The following is a 20,036-nucleotide window of genomic DNA, read 5'->3' as shown; positions in this document are numbered from 1 at the left end:
GAAGGGAATGGCTTCGTATGATGCCACCATCTTTCCCAGGACTCGCGTGCAGCGATGCACCGACACCTGTTTCGGTCTTAAGAGGTCTCTGACTAGAGTCACGAGCTCTTGAGCCTTCTCCGCCGGGAGAAATACCTTCTTCTGGTCCGTGTCCAGAATCATGCCCAGAAAAGGCAGACGCGTTGTAGGAATCAGCTGCGACTTTGGGATATTCAGAATCCAGCCGTGCTGTTGCAACACTTCCTGAGAGTGTGCTACGCTGATTAGCAACTGCTCTCTGGACCTCGCCTTTATGAGCAGATCGTCTCAAGTATGGGATAACTGTGACTCCTTGCTTTCGAAGGAGCACCATCATTTCTGCCATTACCTTGGTAAATATTCTCGGTGCCGTGGAGAGCCCAAACGGCAACGTCTGGAATTGGTAATGACAGTCCTGTACCACAAATCTGAGGTACTCCTGATGAGGTGGATAAATGGGGACATGCAAATAAGCATCCTTGATGTCCAGAGACACCATAAAATCCCCCTCTTCCAGGCTTGCAATGACCGCTCTGAGCGATTCCATTTTGAACTTGAATCTTTTCAGATAAATGTTCAGGGACTTTAAATTCAATATGGGTCTGACCGAACCGTCCGGTTTCGGTACCACAAACATTGTGGAATAGTATCCTCTTCCTGTTGAAGGAGGGGAACCTTTACCAGCACCTGCTGGAGATATAACTTGGAATTGCCTCTAACACTACTTCCCATTCCATGGGGGAAGCTGGCAGGGCCGATTTGAGGTAACGGTGAGGGGGCATCACTTCGAATTCCAGCTTGTATCCCTGAGACACAATCTGTATAGCCCAGGGATCCACCTGTGAGCGAACCCACTGGTGGCTGAAATTTCGGAGACGCGCCCCCCACCGCTCCTGTGGAGCCCCAGCGTCATGCGGTGGATTTAGTGGAAGCCGGGGAGGACTTCTGTTCCTGGGAACTAGCTGTATGGTGCAGCTTCTTTCCTCTACCCCTGCCTCTGGCAAGAAAGGACGCAACTCTGACCTTCTTGCTTCTTTGTGATCGAAAGGACTGCATTTGGTAATACGGTGCTTTCTTAGGCTGTGAGGGAATATATGGCAAAACGTTTGACTTCCCAGCCGTAGCTGTGGAAACTAGGTCCGAGAGACCGTCCCCAAACAATTCCTCACCCTTGTAAGGTAACACCTCCATATGCTTTTTGGAGTCGGCATCACCTGTCCATTGCCGAGTCCACAGGACCCTTCTGGCAGAAATTGACATTGCATTTATTCTAGAGCCCAGTAGGCAAATGTCCCTCTGGGCATCCCTCATATACAGGACAGCGTCTTTTATATGCCCCAGGGTCAGTAAAATGGTATCCTTGTCTAAGGTATTCATTTCCTCAGACAGATTATCTGTCCATGCTGCTACAGCACTACACATCCAGGCCGACGCAATTGCCGGCCTCGGTAGAGTACCTGAATGTGTATAAACAGACTTCAGGATACTTTCCTGCTTCCTATCTGCAGGATCCTTTAGGGCGGCCGTATCCTGTGACGGCAGGGCCACCTTCTTATATAAGCATGTCAGAGCTTTATCTACCCTAGGAGAGGATTCCCAGTGCATCCTGTCCGTTGGCGGGAAAAGGTACGCCATAAGTAGCCTTTTGGAAATCAGCACTTTCTTATCGGGGGAATCCCACGCTTTCTCACATAATTCATTTAACTCATGTGAAGGGGGAAAAGTCACCTCTTGCTTTTTCTCCCCATACATATAAACCCTCTGGTCAGGGACAGGGTTTACCTCTGATATGTGCAAAACATCCTTTATTGCTATAATCATGTAGCGGATGGCTTTAGCCATTTTAGGCTGCAATTTTGCATCATCGACACTGGAGTCAGAATCCGTGTCGATATCTGTGTCAACAATTTTGGATAGTGGGCGCTTCTGAGACCCTGACGGCCTCTGCCCTGTAGGATCAGGCATGGGCTGAGACCCCGGCTGTCCCAAGGCATCAGCTTTATCCAACCTTTTATGTAAAGGAGTTTACATTATCATTTAACACCTTCCACATATCCATCCAATCAGGTGTCGGCGCCGTCGGCGGAGACACGTCATTCATCTGCACTTGCTCTGCCTCCACATAGCCCTCTTCGTCAAACATGTCGACACACGCGTACCGACACACCACACACACAGGGGATGCTCTATATATGAGGACAGGACCCCCACAAGGCCTTTTGGAGAGACAGAGAGAGAGTATGCCAGCACACACCCCAGCGCTATATGACCCAGGAATCACACAGTAACTTAGTGTTCACCCAGTAGCTGCTGTATATATAATTAATGCGCTAAATTTATGTGCCCCCCCTCCCTTTTTACCCTTTCTACCGTGAGTCTGCAGGGGAGAGCCTGGGGAGCTTCCTCTCAGCGGAGCTGTGGAGAGAAAATGGCGCTGGTGAGTGCTGAGAAAGAAGGCCCCGCCCCCTCAGCGGCGGGCTTCTGTCCCACGATTGTGTGTAAAATTAATGGCGGGGGCTCATGCATATAACAGTGTCCAACTGTATATATGCTGCTTTTGCCAGGAGGTACTTAATTGCTGCCCAGGGCGCCCCCCCTTGCGCCCTGCACCCTACAGTGACCGGAGTGTGTGGGTTAGTGTGGGCGCAATGGCGCACAGCTGCAATGCGCTACCTCATATGAAGACAGGAGTCTTCTGCCGCCGATTTTGACATCTTCTTGCTTCAACCCGCCGGCTTCTGTCTTCTGGCTCTGCGAGGGGGACGGCGGCGCGGCTCCGGGAACGGACGACAAGGTCAGGTTCCTGTGTTCGATCCCTCTGGAGCTAATGGTGTCCAGTAGCCTAAGAAGCGCAACCTAGCCGCAGTTAGTAGGTTTGCTTCTCTCCCCTCAGTCCCACGTAGCAGAGAGTCTGTTGCCAGCATAAGCTCTCTGAAAATAAAAAACCTAACTAAAATACTTTCTTATTAGCAAGCTCAGGAACGCTCACTAAAATGCACCCAGCTCTGTCCGGGCACAGATTCTAACTGAGGTCTGGAGTAGGGGCATAGAGGGAGGAGCCAGTGCACACCAGTAGTACTAAATCTTTCTTAGAGTGCCCAGTCTTCCTGCGGAGCCCGTCTATTCCCCATGGTCCTTACGGAGTCCCCAGCATCCACTAGGACGTTAGAGAAATAATACTTTTATTTATATAGCGCTCTTTCTCCAATAGGACTCAAGGCGCTTAACAGATACATAGCATAATATAGTACAGAAAATAATGAAGTACATTTTTATATAATACAGAAGCATAACGATACTACAAGGGACATTATGGAAATGCTTGAGTAAACAGGAAAGTCTGGAGTTTACTTTGATGATAACTCACAAACTTTTCTTTCACTCATGGTTAGTGGTTGGGTGAAGCCATTTACTGTCAAATAACTGTGTTTACTCTTTTTAAATCATAATGACAACAGAAACTACCCAAATGACCCTGATCAAAAGTTTACATACCCCAGTTCTGAATACCGTGTATTGCCCCCTTTAACATCAATGGCCGCTTGAAGTCTTTTGTGGTAGTTGTGGATGAGGCTCTTTATTGTCTCAGATGGTAAAGCTGCCCATTCTTCTTGGCAAAAAGCCTCCAGTTCCTGTAAATTCTTGGGCTGTCTTGCATGAACTGCACGTTTGAGATCTCCCCGGAGTGGCTCAATGATATTGAGGTCAGGGTACTGAGATGGCCACTCCAGAACCTTCACTTTATTCTGCTGTAGCCACTGACAGGTCGACTTGGCCTTGTGTTTTGGATCATTGTCATGTTAGAACGTCCAAGTACGTCCCATGCGCAGCTTCCGGGCTGATGAGTGCAAATTTTACTCCAGTATTTTCTGACAACATGCTGCATTCATCTTGCCATCAATTTTGACCAAGTTTCCAGTACCTTTGTAGCTCACACATCCCCAAAACATCAGCGATCCACCTCCGTGTTTCACAGTAGGAATGGTGTACCTTTCATCAGAGGCCTTGTTGACTCCTCTCCAAATGAACATTTATGGTTGTGGCCAAAAAGTTAAATTTTGGTCTCATCACTCCAAATGACTTTGTTCCATAAGTTTTGAGGCTTGTCTCTGTGCTGTTTGGAGTATTGTAAGCGGAATGCTTTGTGGCATTTGCGTAGTAACGGCTTTCTTTTGGCGACTCGACCATACAGCCCATTTTTCTTCAAATGCCTCCTTATTGTGCACCTTGAAACAACCACACCACTTTTTTTCAGAGAGTCCTGTATTTCAGCTGAAGCTATTTGTGGATTTTTCTTTGCATCCTAAACAATTTTCCTGGCAGTTGTGGCTGAAATTTTTGTTGGTCTACCTGACCGTGATTTGGTTTCCACAGAATCCCTCATTTTCCACTTCTTAATTAGAGTTTGAACACTGCTGATCGGCATTCTCAATTGCTTGGATATCTTTTTATATCCCTTTCCTGTTTTATACAGTTCAATTAACTTTTCCCGTAGATCCTTTGACAATTCTTTTGCTTTCCCCATGACTCAGAATCCAGACACGTCAGTGCAGCACTGGATGAAAGATGCAAGGGTCTTTCAGGAGTCCAGAAACTCACCAACCTTTTATACACACACTGATTACAAGCAAACAGATCACAGCTGAGGATGGTTACCTTTAGTAGCCATTCAAACCCGTTTGTGTCAACTTGTGTGCATGTTATCAGGCCAAAATCTCCAGGGTATGTAAACTTTTGATCAGGGTCATTTGGGTAGTTTCTGTTGTCATTATGATTTAAAAAGAGTAAACATAGTTGTCTGACAATAAATGGTTTCACCCAACCACTAACCATGAGTGAAAGAAAAGTTTGTGAGTTATCATTCACATTCTCTGACAAATGGCCAGAAAATCACAAATTCTGCTAAGGTATGTAAACTTATGAGCACAACTGTATGTATGTATGTATGTATGTATGTATGTATGATATGGACGTAAGATATTTCACTACTTAAAAACTTGGGGCCTATTTACCAAGCTTTTTTTATTTTCATGAAATTATGTACAAAGTGCAGTTTCTGCATAATTGTATTAATTGTTGCTATGTGCTAACAGCCTAATGCAGAAGATTTCGTAGAAATATCCCACAGAAGGCTTATTAGTGCAGCAGATAACAGTCTTCATCAACATCAATGGGGACTAGGATCTGACCCTTATGAAGCAAATTCAGAAATGACTCCATTAGTTTACACCATTTTCAGATGGTGTAAACCACTTTCAGCCTATGGAGGCTTACTTGCAAGAGAGATAACCTGACAACTCTCCTGCGGCTTGCAGCAGAAAATTACAATGCGTATGAGTACCGGAGGAGGTGAATCTCCAAAATGCAGGTGCAATGATTCTCAGGGACAGCGGTTATCGCTACCACTGTATCTGCAGGTTAAGTTTAGGACATAGCTGGTATATTTTAATTCAACATAAATATATCCACTGCGATAGATTACTAAAAATTGCAGCAGTCCCACAATTATTAATATACAGGCTTCTTGGCCTGACATCTGTTCATACCTTTTTTTGTCTCCATAAATTTTTCATAACTATCGGGAAAGTCATCTTCCGCTTTAGACTTTTCAACAGGAGGTACAACAGCTTCACCTTCCTCCTCTTCATCTTCATTAAACCATAGCTCTTCATCTTCTTCCAAAGCTCGTGTATCCCTACGGAATCTGTTGCTGCGTAATATAGATGGTACACTATGGAAAGTAAGAGTGAACGAAGTTAACAAAAAACTTTCATATTTTGCTTAGTGAAATAAAATGAATATACCGGTATTTGGGAACATAAATAAATATATATATATATATATATATATATATATATAATCCCAAAATAGAAGACAGCGGCACTCAGGGCATTTACGAATCAATCAAGTGTATTCAAATAATACAAAACAAAAGAGCAGACGTTTCGGGGCTCACCCGCACCTTTGTCAAGGTGTGTACACACCTTGACAAAGGGGCGGGTGAGCCCCGAAACGTCGGCTCTTTTGTATTTTTTTAATAAACTTTATTGATTCGTAAATACCCTGTCTTCTAATTTGGGATTCTGCAAAAGTTTTTCCAGAGGGCACCAGGCCCACTCCCATGCGCTATATATATATATATATATATATATATATATATATATATATATATATATATATATATATACACACATATATATATATACACATATATATATACATACACATACATATACACACACATATATATACACACACATATATATATACACACACATATATATATACACACATTTATATATTATTTAAAAAAAAATGTCCCCTTGTCTAACAATAACCCCTCCCTTACAAGCACCTGAGAGGTATTACTAAATTGACTGAGTAGCTACCATTTTATATTGCGGTTCCGAGATGCACAGAAGGTACCAGCATTTTGGAGGTCCTGCTGGTTCTTGCAGTGCCTTTTGGGTGTATGCTATCGTGTAGCATAACAATAAGCAATTATATGACCCAGGGTGGATGCTATTATCATGTAGCAAAAGGGACCACCAGTATCTGGTAAGCCTTGCAGAGGACTGGTGGCCTAACCGTATTGGTGAGCAACATCACCTAGTGTTTCTCCTCCTGGGCCGGGCCACCCGATCGCAGGCAAACACACTGTGCGATGTCGCACAGTCACGTCAGCAGTGACCGTTCCATGCATGCAGCTCATGGATGAGTCCAAATTGAGCTACATGCACAGCCGAGGGAGGGTGACGATGAGCAATGTGCGGGGCCACGCATCGTTCGCAGCATACTGGGCGACATAGTAAACAATGTTGCTCAGGAAGCTCAAAATGAGCAACATCGTTGACTTTATCGGCAAGTGTGTATGCACCTTAAGAGCTCTAATTTCCTATTATCATGTAGTGTTCAAGTCTTATTGATTATATATATTTTTATTATCCATCTATCACACTACACAACACAGATCTATTTAGTATTCAACACATATGGAAAGATCCACTGGCAATTTTGTTTTAACTTATTAAAACCCATAATACAAAAATTTCTATTTTCTAAATATGTAATGATAATATTACACAAACATTATAATCATGAATATGCTAATATTTTGACAAATCAGTCACCAGTTACAAAATTACTAAGTGTTCTATGTATAGGACATTGGGTGTATATTTATACCAATATGTATGAATAGTATTGTGTTGTGCACAAATGTATATAGTAATAGGACAATCGGTCTTAATATGTTAAAGTATAGACTGCAAATAGCAGTGTTGTCCACACAATTTAATGCAATGCTCAAATGGAAAACGGGGGGATTCAATTAGCGGCAGGGTAATTGCCGACGCCGGACCTATTTAATTAGCAGGGTTTGCCCTGCGAACGAGTCCCCAGAGTTGGATTAAACCTCACCGCTTGGGGAAAACCCCCCACTGATTTTGCAGTTTTTACGCGGAATCAGTGGGTCTCCGTGTGAATCCCAATTTTTAATTGAATAGCCTTGCATGTGGGGATTTTTGCCAGCAATTAGTCACTGGGTAAACCCCACGTAATTGAATACCTCCCATGGTTTATAAAAATAGGATTTGTGTCTTACCTGGCAAATCCTTTTCTTCGAGTCCACAGGGGGCACAGTAGTGCTAATGTTGGATATAGGGCTGGCTGGGAGCAGGCAGGCACCAAAAGGGTTACTTTAAAAGTACCCAGCAGGCCTTGCCTCCCCGTCCTCTATACCCCACCGCCAGGCCTACCAGTTTTGTAAGAAAGCCTAAGGCAGGAGCGGAAGGAAGAAAGAAAGGTCACACAGACACCTCACATACAGAAGGCCACTGTGAAGCTGGAAGGTCGCACACCACCTACACAGGAATCCAATACCGCAGGACAGGTGCGTCAGGGAGAGCATCTTGTGCCCCCTACGGACTCGAAGAAAAGGATTTACCAGGTAAACATAAATCCTATTTTCCTTCTTCGACCACTAGGGGGCACAGGAGTGCTAACGCTGGGACGTCCTTAAGCTGTCCCCACTTGGGCGGAGACGGCTCCTCGACTGCACCAATGACCCTTCGCCTGAAGGCCGCGTCGTCCAACGTGAAGTTGTCAAACCCATAGAATTTGATGAATGTCTGAGCAAAGGACCACGTAGCCACTTTACAAAGCTGCTCCATGAGTGGCTGCCCAGGAAGCCCCCACAGCTCGTGTGGAATGGGCCTTCACCCTCGAAGGGATAGGAAGATTCGCCACTAGATAGGTGTGGTGAACTGTCAACAGAAGATATCTAGCTAAGGTTTGTTTGGACGCAGGGCATCTCCATTTATTTGTGTCCAACAACACGAACAGGGAATCCGAACGCCGAATATCTCTAATCTTTTCCACATAGATACGGAAAGCTCGGACAACATCCAAGGAAGCCTCCTCTGGAGAAGTCAATAACAAAACAGGCACCACTATCTCCTGATTGATGTGGAAACTGGAAACCACTTTGGGCAGGAAACCAGCCCTAGTGCAGAGCACTGCCCTGTCGGAGTGAAAGACTATAAAAAGGGGAGCGTCAAGACAAAGCACTGAGATCCGAAACTCGACAAGCTAAGGATATGGCCAAAAGGAATAATGGCTTCCAAGTGACCCAACGAAGATCTGTCTTGTCCATGGGCTCAAAAGGAGCCATTTGAAGAGCTTTCAATGCCAATGAAAGATCCCAGGGCGCCACCGAAGACACAAACGGCGGCTGAACTTGAAGTACCCCCTGGATGAAAGTACTTGCTTCAGGGATAACGGCCAGTTGATTCTGAAAGAGTACTGACAAAGCTGAAACTTGAAGCCAACAGCCAAGGTAATCTGAAAGAACGTGGGTTGTATTGTTTTCCCACACACCAGGAGAAAAGTCCTCCAAATGCGATGGTAGACTATAGCAGAGGACGACTTCCTTGCCTTAAGCATATTCTTGATAACCTGGTTGGAAAATCCTTTCCTCCCCAGGAAGGATGTCTCAAGAGCCAAGCCATTAAAGCTAGACGGTCTGAATGAGGATGCACGCAGGGCTCCTGTGAAAGAAGGTCTTGACATAGATGCCATGGACTGTTGATGGACAGATTGAGCAAGTCCGTATACCATGGGCGACGTGACCAATCTGAAGCGATTAGTATTATCATGCCCCCTTCCTGTTTGAACTTTCGGAGTATCCTGAGAAGCAGGGAAAATCGGGGGAAAGATGTACACTAGGCGGAAAGGCCATTGAGCCGTCAGAGCATCCACTAGGAACGCTTGTGGATCCCTTGTGCGCGAGACAAATTTTCTGACTTAGATCTCATGGTGTCCCGCCACAACCACCATGTCTGGCATCCCCCATCGGGTTACCAGCTGGTCGAACACCTCCGGATTTAACATCCACTCCCTTGAGTGAATTTCTTGCCGACTTAGGAAGTCCGCTTCCCAGTTGAGCACCCCTGGTATGAATACCGCCAACAGTGCCAGAAGATTTCTTTCCGCCCACAGGAAGATCCTAGATACCTCTCACATGGCTCCTCGATTGCGAGTGACGCCCGTCGCGTTGTCCGACTGGATTGTTACCGGATGACTGCACAGAATCTGCTGAGGTGCACGTAGAGCACTCAGGATTGCCCTCAATTCTAGGACATTGATGGGAAGTTCGCTTTCCTAAAGAGTCCAACGACCTTGAAACGTATATGCTTTCGAGACCGCTCACCATCCCCGAAGACTGGCATCCGTTGTGACCACAGTCCAGTCTTGAATCCAAAATGGGCGTCCCTTGTTGAGATTGGATTGGAAGAGCCACCAAGTTAAAGACAGTTGAAACTACGGAGTGAGAATTATGGTCTGTGACCGTATGTGGAGAGGAGACCCGTCCCATTTCCAAAGAACTTCCAGTTGTAGAGGACGCGAGTGGAATTGGGTGTACTCTACCATATCGAATGCTACCATCATCAGGCCAGTACTCCCATACAAGCATCTATGGAAACAGTGTGATGAGGTAGCGTTCGGATTCTGGACTGAATGACCGTGATCTTGTCCCGAGGTAGAAACACTCGCTGCACACCGGAATCTAGAAGCGCCCCTAAATGCACGATTGTTTGAGAGGGCGCTAGAGACAATTTCTTCCAGTTTATTTTTCAGCTATGAGACTGCGAAAAGTCCACTGTCAGCTGAAGATGAAATTCGAGCTCCTCTTGCGAATGACCCAGAAGCAGGAGGTCGTCTAGATATGGGAGAATTTGAACATCTTTGCGTCTGAGGTAAGCTGCCATCACTTTGGTAGAGACTCTTGGAACCGTGGAAAGTTTAAAGGGTAGGATGTGTAACTGAAAATGGTTGGGTTTGACTGCAAAACAAAGAAACCGTTGAGGACGGATTGGGATATGCAAATATGCATCCTGGATGTCCAGTGATGCCATAAAGTGCCCTGGTTGCAGTGTGAGAATTATTCTCCTGAGGGATTCCATTCTGAACTTGGAAACACGTAGAAATCCGTTCAATCATTTGAGGTTGAGTATAGATCGATATGAGCCATCCAACTTCGTAACTAGAAAAAGACGTGTAGAAACCGTGGCCTTCCTGTACTGCTGGTACTGGAACGATCACGTTGGAGACGAGAAGGGAGCTGACTGACTCTTGTACAGCCGCTGCCTCTCCGGGATCACTCGGAAGACTCGCTGTGAAGAACCTTCTTGGAGGAGGACGCCAGAATGTCAAGGCATATCCATGAGTGACTACATCTCTAACCCAGGCGTCCGTTGTGACGTTCCACCACCGCGGAGCAAAAGACAGCAGTCGGCCCCCTACTCTGGGATCCCCCAGAGGGGGGCCTGCCCCGTCACACTGCAGGTTTGTCGGCTGGCTTGGTGGCCGGGCGTCTGGTAGCCAAAGGCTGCTTGCGAGACTTAGTATTCTTAGCTTGGGATTGGTATCTAGGAGAGGTTTGGTCCTTAGCTCTTCCCTGCCGCCGAAGGGGACGAAAGGAAGATTTAGATTTAGCCCGTGTAGCTAACGGCAGAAAAGCCATTTTAGCAGTAGCCAGTGACGTAACAATGTTGTCGAGTTCTTGTCCAAAAAGGGTATCCGCTGCATAAGGTAAAGCTTCTAGAGCTTTCTTGGAAGAGGTGTCCGCCCTCCAAGAACGCAGCCATAACGATAGTCTGTCACAGTGGAAGCAGAAACCTTAGACATAAGGGTGGCCTTATCCAGAACCGCTTCTGCCACGTAAGTATTTGCCTTCTGGATATTCCCAATGATTCCCACCAATTGCTTCCTATTCACGTTAGAGGAAATGCCTTGTTGAAGCTGGTCTGTCCAGCACGAGATTGCTTTATTTACTCATGCCGAAGCTAAAGCTGGTCTGGTTATTGCTCCTGCGTGAGCGTAGGCCGCCTTCAGAAAATTATCTAATTTGCGATCGGTGTAGTCCTTACTGGAGGTGGTGTCCAGAATCGGCAGAACAGAGGATCTCACGAGACGTGCCACATGCGCGTCCACAGGGGGTGGGTTCTCCCACTTGGACCTATCCTTAGAAGGGAAAGGCTAAAAAGACTGCAACCTCAGAGAGCTGAAACAGTTTATCAGGTTTAGCCCAAGCTGCCTCTAGCAAGTCCTCTAGCTGCACTGAGGAGGGAAACTGAAGGATCCTTTTTAGGTTTCTTGAAAATAGGCGTCTTGGAAGTTGGAGTCGGATCTTTGTGTTCAATATCAAGGACCAGTCTGACCTGTTTGACAAGGGCTTCAACTTCCGCTATGGAGAGACAGTCTTCCAGACTAGAAGCTGCGTCCGGATCAGAGTCTGCCGGCCCGCTTTCCTGGCCCAAATTGGGTGACAGAGTCCGAACCCCCTTCTGACAGGGGAGTAGCAGTTCCGCTAGAAGTATGTGCCCGCCTGGGATGGTTTTCTCTGCCCAGAAGCTGCGGCATGGGAGCCAAAACCTGTGACTGGCCCTGGACCAACTGAGTCAGTGTAGGAACCCATGCCGGTTCCATCTGCGGGGAGAAATAGGATAAGACTGACCTGGTACAACTGTACCGGAAGGCGCTGCAACTTCTGGACCCACTTGCGGCGTAGCCAACAGATCCACGAGTTGCATCATAACCTGTGTCAGCGTAGTTGCCCAAACTGGCTCCTGTGACACGGGCGCAGGAGGGAAATCCCTGCGTGATGGGAGGACCATGCACGCCCTGCAATGACTGGAGTCTAAAGAATCCTGTGAAGACAGAATATTACAACATACTGTGCAAGTTAGAAAAAATACAAACACGGTACAGTAATATATAACACAACAATAAATATTAAACATGCACAAACCAGTCCCTGAAGAACCCTCTGCAGAAGAAGAGTCTGTCCAAGCGAGACCAACTACTGCACAGTGGTGTTACAGTCACACACACAGCCCCAGAACGCCAGAAAGACGATAAGGGCCATGGTACTCAACTGGCCTGTGAGGAAGCCACAGGCAGGAGAAATTGACTGGACCCGGCTACAGAAATAGAGAACAGGGAAGACACTTACTCAGTAACTCCCAGCCAGCATGTGAGCCCAAAATGGCTGCTGAGCGTTTTTAGGGAGGGACTGAGTAAGGAGGGACTGCCCAGGGACTGACCTTGAGCCTTGCTACTGGTGAGCCCTGGGTCAGGAGAGGGGCTGTAGGCTAGGCACCCCCTCAAAAGGACACCAGGGACACTGCACACTTGCCCTGCGGCTAGAAAAGCTCACTAGAAAAGACTGGTGGCCGCACCTTGCCGCAACAAAATAAAAAACTGGCGGGCCTGGCGGCAGGGTATAGGGAAGCAAGGCCTGCTGGGTGCTTTAAAGTAACCCTTTTGAAGCCTGACTGCTACCAGCCAGCACCCAGTGTTAGCACTCTTGTGCCCCCTAGTGGACAAAGTAGTAAATTACTCTGACTAACTCTATGGGGTGGATTCAATTGAATGCATGACCACCACCGGGAAGGTCGTCCCGGCGCTATTAAAGTCAACGTGCTGCTTTGACACACTACTGGATCCAACATGATGTATTGTACCCTTGCACAGTGCAAACAGCATAGCGGCAGGCACTTATGTCAGAGACACGTTTAAGGCACAAGTACAGTCACTGTCAGACAAAGCAGTGCACGGAACTGAATAGCGCCAGAATTTTCTACTAATACATTGTGCAAAAGGCCCACCTGTTTAATTTCTGACTTTGTCGATCTTTTTCTTGCTCATACTTTGTCTTCAATCCTTTAAATGTTTGAACATATTCAATAGATTCAAGAGCCTTATAGAAGTTGTCTACTATATGTGCTGTTAAAGACTTAATATCTTCCTGCATGGGGAAAAAGAAGACGCACTATTACAGGCCACAAATACATGTTCGCTTTCTAATTTTCAGAAGCTGAAGAGACTACACAGTATTTTGTCTATCATTTCTGTTATTATGTATATGCTCCGATCTTCCCACTGAAACCATACAATGAAATTATGCTAGGAATGTTTTTTTTTTTTTCACTTCAAGCAAAAACAGGTAATTAGACAACCAACGTCTTATCACAACCAAACTTTTGTTTCAAGTGCGGAAGAAGAGCAGAGACCTGGCTCTCCGTACTAGCATATAAGAGCGCTAATGATGATGTATATAGCTATACTTACCACTCTGACGAATTCAAACAGTTCTATTATTGCAGAGTTTAACAGGTTGTATCTGGTACCATTATCCAGAAGGGCATTAATAACTGGTTCAAAAAGGTTTCCCTTTATGATATAACGGTTGTAGAATTCATCTTTCAGGCCAATTATTCGCCTCATGAAACGCAAAGCACCTAAAACAAAAACAAATCATTGCTACACAGGTTTCAGCTGTTCTAACACTTGCTCTGGATAGCTCATTCAAATAAAGAAAGCTCATGAGCAAGTCTGGGGGGAAAGCTGGGACTGTACTTGTTTCTCAAAAAGGGATCATGCTGGACTGGTGGGTGCAGGGCGATGGGGACTAGTGTACTCTCATCCACCTGCCACAAACAGCCCCTATTATCAATCTGCGCAAAGTACAAAACAAAATGAAATAAAATTACTAAGGATACAAAGCTCTGTTCCCCACCTTCTACATTGGGTACCAGAAAAAATAAACTGGTTATGAGAGCAGGACAGTTTGGGTTTATAGGTAGAATAACCCAGGGACTTATAGGATAGAGCTCAACTACCCATCTGCCTGCTCCAACCATAAGAGAAAGCCTTAATGCCGCATTAAGGGGGATATGCAATTAGAGGAGATAAAACACTGGGTCAGAAAATGTAAGTTTTTTCCAAAGCTTTCCCCAGATGTGTCTTTTTTATTTTTTTGTTTTAAATTACAGGCTATCCAATTAGATTGCCTTTTAAAAAAATAAGTTTTCTTACGAACACGCACAGGTTCAGTGAAAGATGTGCATTTTCGGATGAACACGGGGATGTTTCTGGGGATTTAGTTTCACCTGCCTGAGGAAGGGGAAACAAAATCCCAGATAATCCACGTCTCGTGCCAGCTTATTGGGGCTAATTGGATAGCCCGGCAAGACAATTATTCACCGCGGCTAATTGGATACCCCCCTATATCTACTTTAAGATGCATACAAATTGTACATCAATAGCAGGTAAAGGAAATGTAGGACAAGAACTTACAAAGGGCCAAAAAAGTGTGTTTCGAGTTCATAAGTATCAACACTCGCCGGAGCAAATCCTTGTTCATAATATAGTTTTTGATGTGGTATGTATGATGTTCCACGCAGAATGTCAGTAACTCCAAAATTAATGCAAGCAGCTGGGCTGTCTGGTAATTATCTGAAAAACACGAACAAATCTTAAATTATTACCAGTTATTTATATAGCGCACACATATTCCGCAGCGCTTTACAGAGAATATATGGCCATTCACATCAGTCCCTGCCTCAGTAGAGCTTACAATCTATATTCCCTACCACATGTACACGCACACATTCATGCTAGGGTTAATTTTGTTGAACCCAATTAACCTACTAGTATATTTTTGGTTGGTGGAAGGAAACCGGAGTACCTGGAGGAAACCCACGCAAATACAGAGAGAATATACAAACTCCACACAGTTAGGGCCCTGGAGAGAATCTAACCCATGACCTCAGTGCTATGAGGCAGAAACGCTAACCATTACACCATCCGTACTGCCCATAATAAATGGCCAGTTACCAAACTCACAATGTGTTCCATAAACACCTGCTAGATCTAAGATGCACAATGCTTTACACATACAGTATACATGTGTATAGAAATTATCCTACCAATGCAACACTCCCTTTACCTTGAGAGAACTTGACATGTATGCTGCATAACGATGTATACTGCTGTCTGTTATCAAATCACTCATCTGTGAGCCCAAGCTGTTGTCGTCTTGCAACTGCAGTAACTAACCCCAGCCATGATGGAAGAGAGCCGACTGCTTAGTGCTAGCCTCATCTTTCCAGAGCACACCCATTTTCCACTTACATGTCACCAAACTGCAATCTGATAAGGTCCCTATGTCTGAGCAATAAGAGGACTTGTTGCTGGAAACTGGAAGTTTGCTGCATATAGCAAACAGTTATACACTCTCGTGACAACTATTTCAGTATTTTCAGTTATCTGAACCCATAAAATATTTATACACATTTAAAAGTATTACATATTATTTTAGGTACTAAAATTTCCATTTACAATGCATATAGATTTATCGGCCCCATAATACAGCAATACTGACAGGAAAAAGACATTGTGAGACTAGTAAGCTCATCTTATAAAGGAAATGTAATCATCAATAGATTGTAGCACACACACACACACACACACACAGGAGAATACAAACCAGAATTAAATCTTGACCTATCTACTTTTACCACTAACCTAGTACAGTCGCATAGGATGTGACTGCAGCCAAATGGGACTTTCCCTGAAACGAGTAAAGCTTATGAGACTGTGCTATTTTGCTCCACCCCCAGGCGATTAAATGGAAACAACTTCTGCACAAGTGATGCACTGATTTCCAGCTCCTGCCTGGCCATCTAGACAATGATTAGGCGACCTATGAGCTCTGGCATCACTGCAGATTTGGAATCCCAGAATGCTGTGTCAATGGCACACTGGAGCATATGCGCAGGATTATAAAGTCCAGTGCAAAGAGTGGTTAAAGAAGAAATGGGACACATTGACAATCACTGATGTTCAAGTCCGTCTGATGTATATAGGTTATAAAACGTAAAAAGGAAATTCAAAGCCCAAAACATGTTGAGACAAAACCTAATGGCTAGGTCACTGTGCGACTGGGTTTTACAAACCCTGCACAAAATGGACAGCTCAGATCTAGCTTACCACTCTTACTGCATTTCTAAATAAAGCATGAGACACAAATATGTAACAAGTGTTGATGAGGATAGGGCCTGTACAACCTGAAGACAACCAAAAACAATGGTCCAAGCAGTACAGTGCATTTTAGGGGTCATGTGTACTGGTGTGACTAGAAACGTGCAACCCCCAATGTATACTGAACGAGAAGTAACGGGGCAGCGACTACAGCCAGCACAGAACATTAACAGGGCAGCAGCTACAGCCAGCACAGAATAGAAACAGGGCAGCGACTACAGCCAGCACAGAACAGTAACAGGGCAGCGACTACAGCCAGCACAGAACAGTAACAGGGCAGCGACTACAGCCAGCACAGAACAGTAACAGGGCAGCGACTACAGCCAGCACAGAACAGTAACAAGGAAGCGACTACAGCCAGCACAGAACAGTAACAGGGCAGCGACTACAGCCAGCACAGAACAGTAACAGGGCAGCGACTACAGCCAGCACAGAACAGTAACAGGGCAGCGACTACAGCCAGCACAGAACAGTAACAGGGCAGCGACTACAGCCAGCACAGAACAGTAACAAGGAAGCGACTACAGCCAGCACAGAACAGTAACAGGGCAGCGACTACAGCCAGCACAGAACAGTAACAGGGCAGCAGCTACACCCAGTACAGAACAGTAACAGGGCAGCGACTACAGCCAGCACAGAACAGTAACAGGGCAGCAACTACAGCCAGCACAGAACAGTAACAGGGCAGCGACTACAGCCAGCACAGAACAGTAACAGGGCAGCGACTACAGCCAGCACAGAACAGTAACAAGGAAGCGACTACAGCCAGCACAGAACAGTAACAGGGCAGCGACTACAGCCAGCACAGAACAGTAACAGGGCAGCGACTACAGCCAGCACAGAACAGTAACAGGGCAGCAACTACAGCCAGCACAGAACAGTAACAGGGCAGCAACTACAGCCAGCACAGAACAGTAACAGGGCAGCGACTACAGCCAGCACAGAACAGTAACAGGGCAGCGACTACAGCCAGCACAGAACAGTAACAGGGCAGCAGCTACAGCCAGCACAGAACAGTAACAGGGCAGCGACTACAGCCAGCACAGAACAGTAACAGGGCAGCAACTACAGCCAGCACAGAACAGTAACAGGGCAGCGACTACAGCCAGCACAGAACAGTAACAGGGCAGCGACTACAGCCAGCACAGAACAGTAACAGGGCAGCGACTACAGTCAGCACAGAACAGTAACAGGGCAGCGACTACAGCCAGCACAGAACAGTAACAGGGCAGCGACTACAGCCAGCACAGAACAGTAACAGGGCAGCGACTACAGCCAGCACAGAACAGTAACAGGGCAGCGACTACAGCCAGCACAGAACAGTAACAGCTATGAAGCAACAGGAATGGACCTTTGGAGAGAACAAAGGACCAGAAAATAAGATTTTACTCACCGGTAAATCTATTTCTCGTAGTCCGTAGTGGATGCTGGGAACTCCGTAAGGACCATGGGGAATAGACGGGCTCCGCAGGAGACTGGGCACTCTATAAGAAAGATTTGGTACTATCTGGTGTGCACTGGCTCCTCCCTCTATGCCCCTCCTCCAGACCTCAGTTAGGATACTGTGCCCGGAAGAGCTGACACAATAAGGAAGGATTTTGAATCCCGGGTAAGACTCATACCAGCCACACCAATCACACCGTATAACTCGTGATACTATACCCAGTTAACAGTATGAAATATAACTGAGCCTCTCAATAGATGGCTCAACAATAACCCTTTAGTCAGGCAATAACTATATACAAGTATTGCAGACAATCCGCACTTGGGATGGGCGCCCAGCATCCACTACGGACTACGAGAAATAGATTTACCGGTGAGTAAAATCTTATTTTCTCTGACGTCCTAGTGGATGCTGGGAACTCTGTAAGGACCATGGGGATTATACCAAAGCTCCCAAACGGGCGGGAGAGTGCGGATGACTCTGCAGCACCGAATGAGAGAACTCAAGGTCCTCCTCAGCCAGGGTATCAAATTTGTAGAATTTTGCAAACGTGTTTGCCCCTGACCAAGTAGCAGCTCGGCAAAGTTGTAAAGCCGAGACCCCTCGGGCAGCCGCCCAAGATGAGCCCACCTTCCTTGTGGAATGGGCTTTTACTGATTTAGGATGCGGCAATCCAGCCGCAGAATGCGCCAGCTGAATTGTGCTACAAATCCAGCGAGCAATAGTCTGCTTAGAAGCAGGAGCACCTATTTTGTTGGGTGCATACAGGATAAAAAGCGAGTCAGTTTTCCTGATTCCCGCCGTCCTGGAAACATAAATTTTCAAGGCCCTGACTACGTCCAGTAACTTGGAATCTTCCAAGTCCCTAGTAGCCGCAGGCACTACAATAGGTTGGTTCAAGTGAAAAGCTGATACCACCTTAGGGAGAAACTGGGGACGAGTCCTCAATTCTGCCCTATCCATATGGAAAATCAGATAAGGGCTTTTACATGACAAAGCCGCCAATTCTGACACCCGCCTGGCCGAAGCCAAGGCCAATAACATGACCACTTTCCACGTGAGATATTTCAAATCCACAGTTTTAAGTGGCTCAAACCAATGTGATTTCAGGAAACTCAACACCACATTGAGATCCCAAGGTGCCACAGGAGGCACAAAAGGGGGCTGAATATGAAGCACTCCCTTTACAAAAGTCTGAACTTCAGGCAGTGAAGCCAGTTCTTTTTGGAAGAAAATCGACAGAGCCGAAATCTGGACCTTAATGGAACCCAATTTTAGGCCCATAGTCACTCCCGACTGTAGGAAGTGCAGAAAACGACCCAGCTGAAATTCCTCTGTAGGGGCCTTCCTGGCCTCACACCACGCAACATATTTCCGCCAAATACGGCGATAATGGTTTGCGGTTACTTCTTTCCTGGCTTTTATCAGCATAGGAATGACTTCCTCCGGAATGCCCTTTTCCTTTAGGATCTGGAATTCAACCGCCATGCCGTCAAACGCAGCCGCGGTAAGTCTTGGAACAGACAGGGCCCCTGCTGTAGCAGATCCTGTCTGAGCGGTAGAGGCCATGGGTCCTCTGATATCATTTCTTGAAGTTCTGGGTACCAAGCTCTTCTTGGCCAATCCGGAACCACGAGTATCGTTCTTACTCCTCGCCTTCTTATTATTCTCAGTACCTTTGGTATGAGAGGCAGAGGAGGGAACACATAAACCGACTGGTACACCCACGGTGTCACTAGAGCGTCCACAGCTATCGCCTGAGGGTCCCTTGACCTGGCGCAATATCTCTTTAGCTTTTTGTTGAGACGGGACGCCATCATGTCCACCTGTGGCCTTTCCCAAAGGTTTACCAACAGTTGGAAGACTTCTGGATGAAGTTCCCACTCTCCCGGGTGTAGGTCGTGTCTGCTGAGGAAGTCTGCTTCCCAGTTGTCCACTCCCGGAATGAACACTGCTGACAGTGCTAGTACGTGATTTTCCGCCCATCGGAGAATCCTTGTGGCTTCTGCCATCGCCATCCTGCTTCTTGTGCCGCCCTGTCGGTTTACATGGGCGACTGCCGTGATGTTGTCTGATTGGATCAGTACCGGCTGGTTTTGAAGCAGGGGCCTTGCCTGACTTAGGGCATTGTAAATGGCCCTCAGTTCCAGAATATTTATGTGTAGGGACGACTCCTGACTTGACCAAA

General features: G+C 46.2%; 1 protein-coding gene across 4 annotated transcripts in view; it reads right to left on the bottom strand.

Moving 5' to 3' along the window:
* The window catches only part of PPP4R3B (protein phosphatase 4 regulatory subunit 3B), a 130,879-nt gene that overhangs the window by 11,904 nt on the left and 98,939 nt on the right, over positions 1–20,036 (bottom strand). For all 4 annotated transcript variants that reach the window (XM_063918193.1, XM_063918195.1, XM_063918192.1 and 1 more), the window contains exons 11-14: positions 14,659–14,817; positions 13,651–13,820; positions 13,188–13,327; positions 5,565–5,749 (exon numbers count right to left, since the gene is read on the bottom strand). In XM_063918193.1, the coding sequence (XP_063774263.1) occupies positions 5,565–5,749; positions 13,188–13,327; positions 13,651–13,820; positions 14,659–14,817 (654 nt within the window). The remainder of the gene's footprint in view (positions 1–5,564; positions 5,750–13,187; positions 13,328–13,650; positions 13,821–14,658; positions 14,818–20,036) is intronic.

The sequence above is a fragment of the Pseudophryne corroboree genome, chromosome 4 (assembly GCF_028390025.1).
Source record: "Pseudophryne corroboree isolate aPseCor3 chromosome 4, aPseCor3.hap2, whole genome shotgun sequence".
Classification (NCBI taxonomy): Eukaryota; Metazoa; Chordata; class Amphibia; order Anura; family Myobatrachidae; genus Pseudophryne; species Pseudophryne corroboree.
Note: the sequence above shows the minus strand (reverse complement) of the source record. Positions and strands in the feature narration are given on the sequence as shown.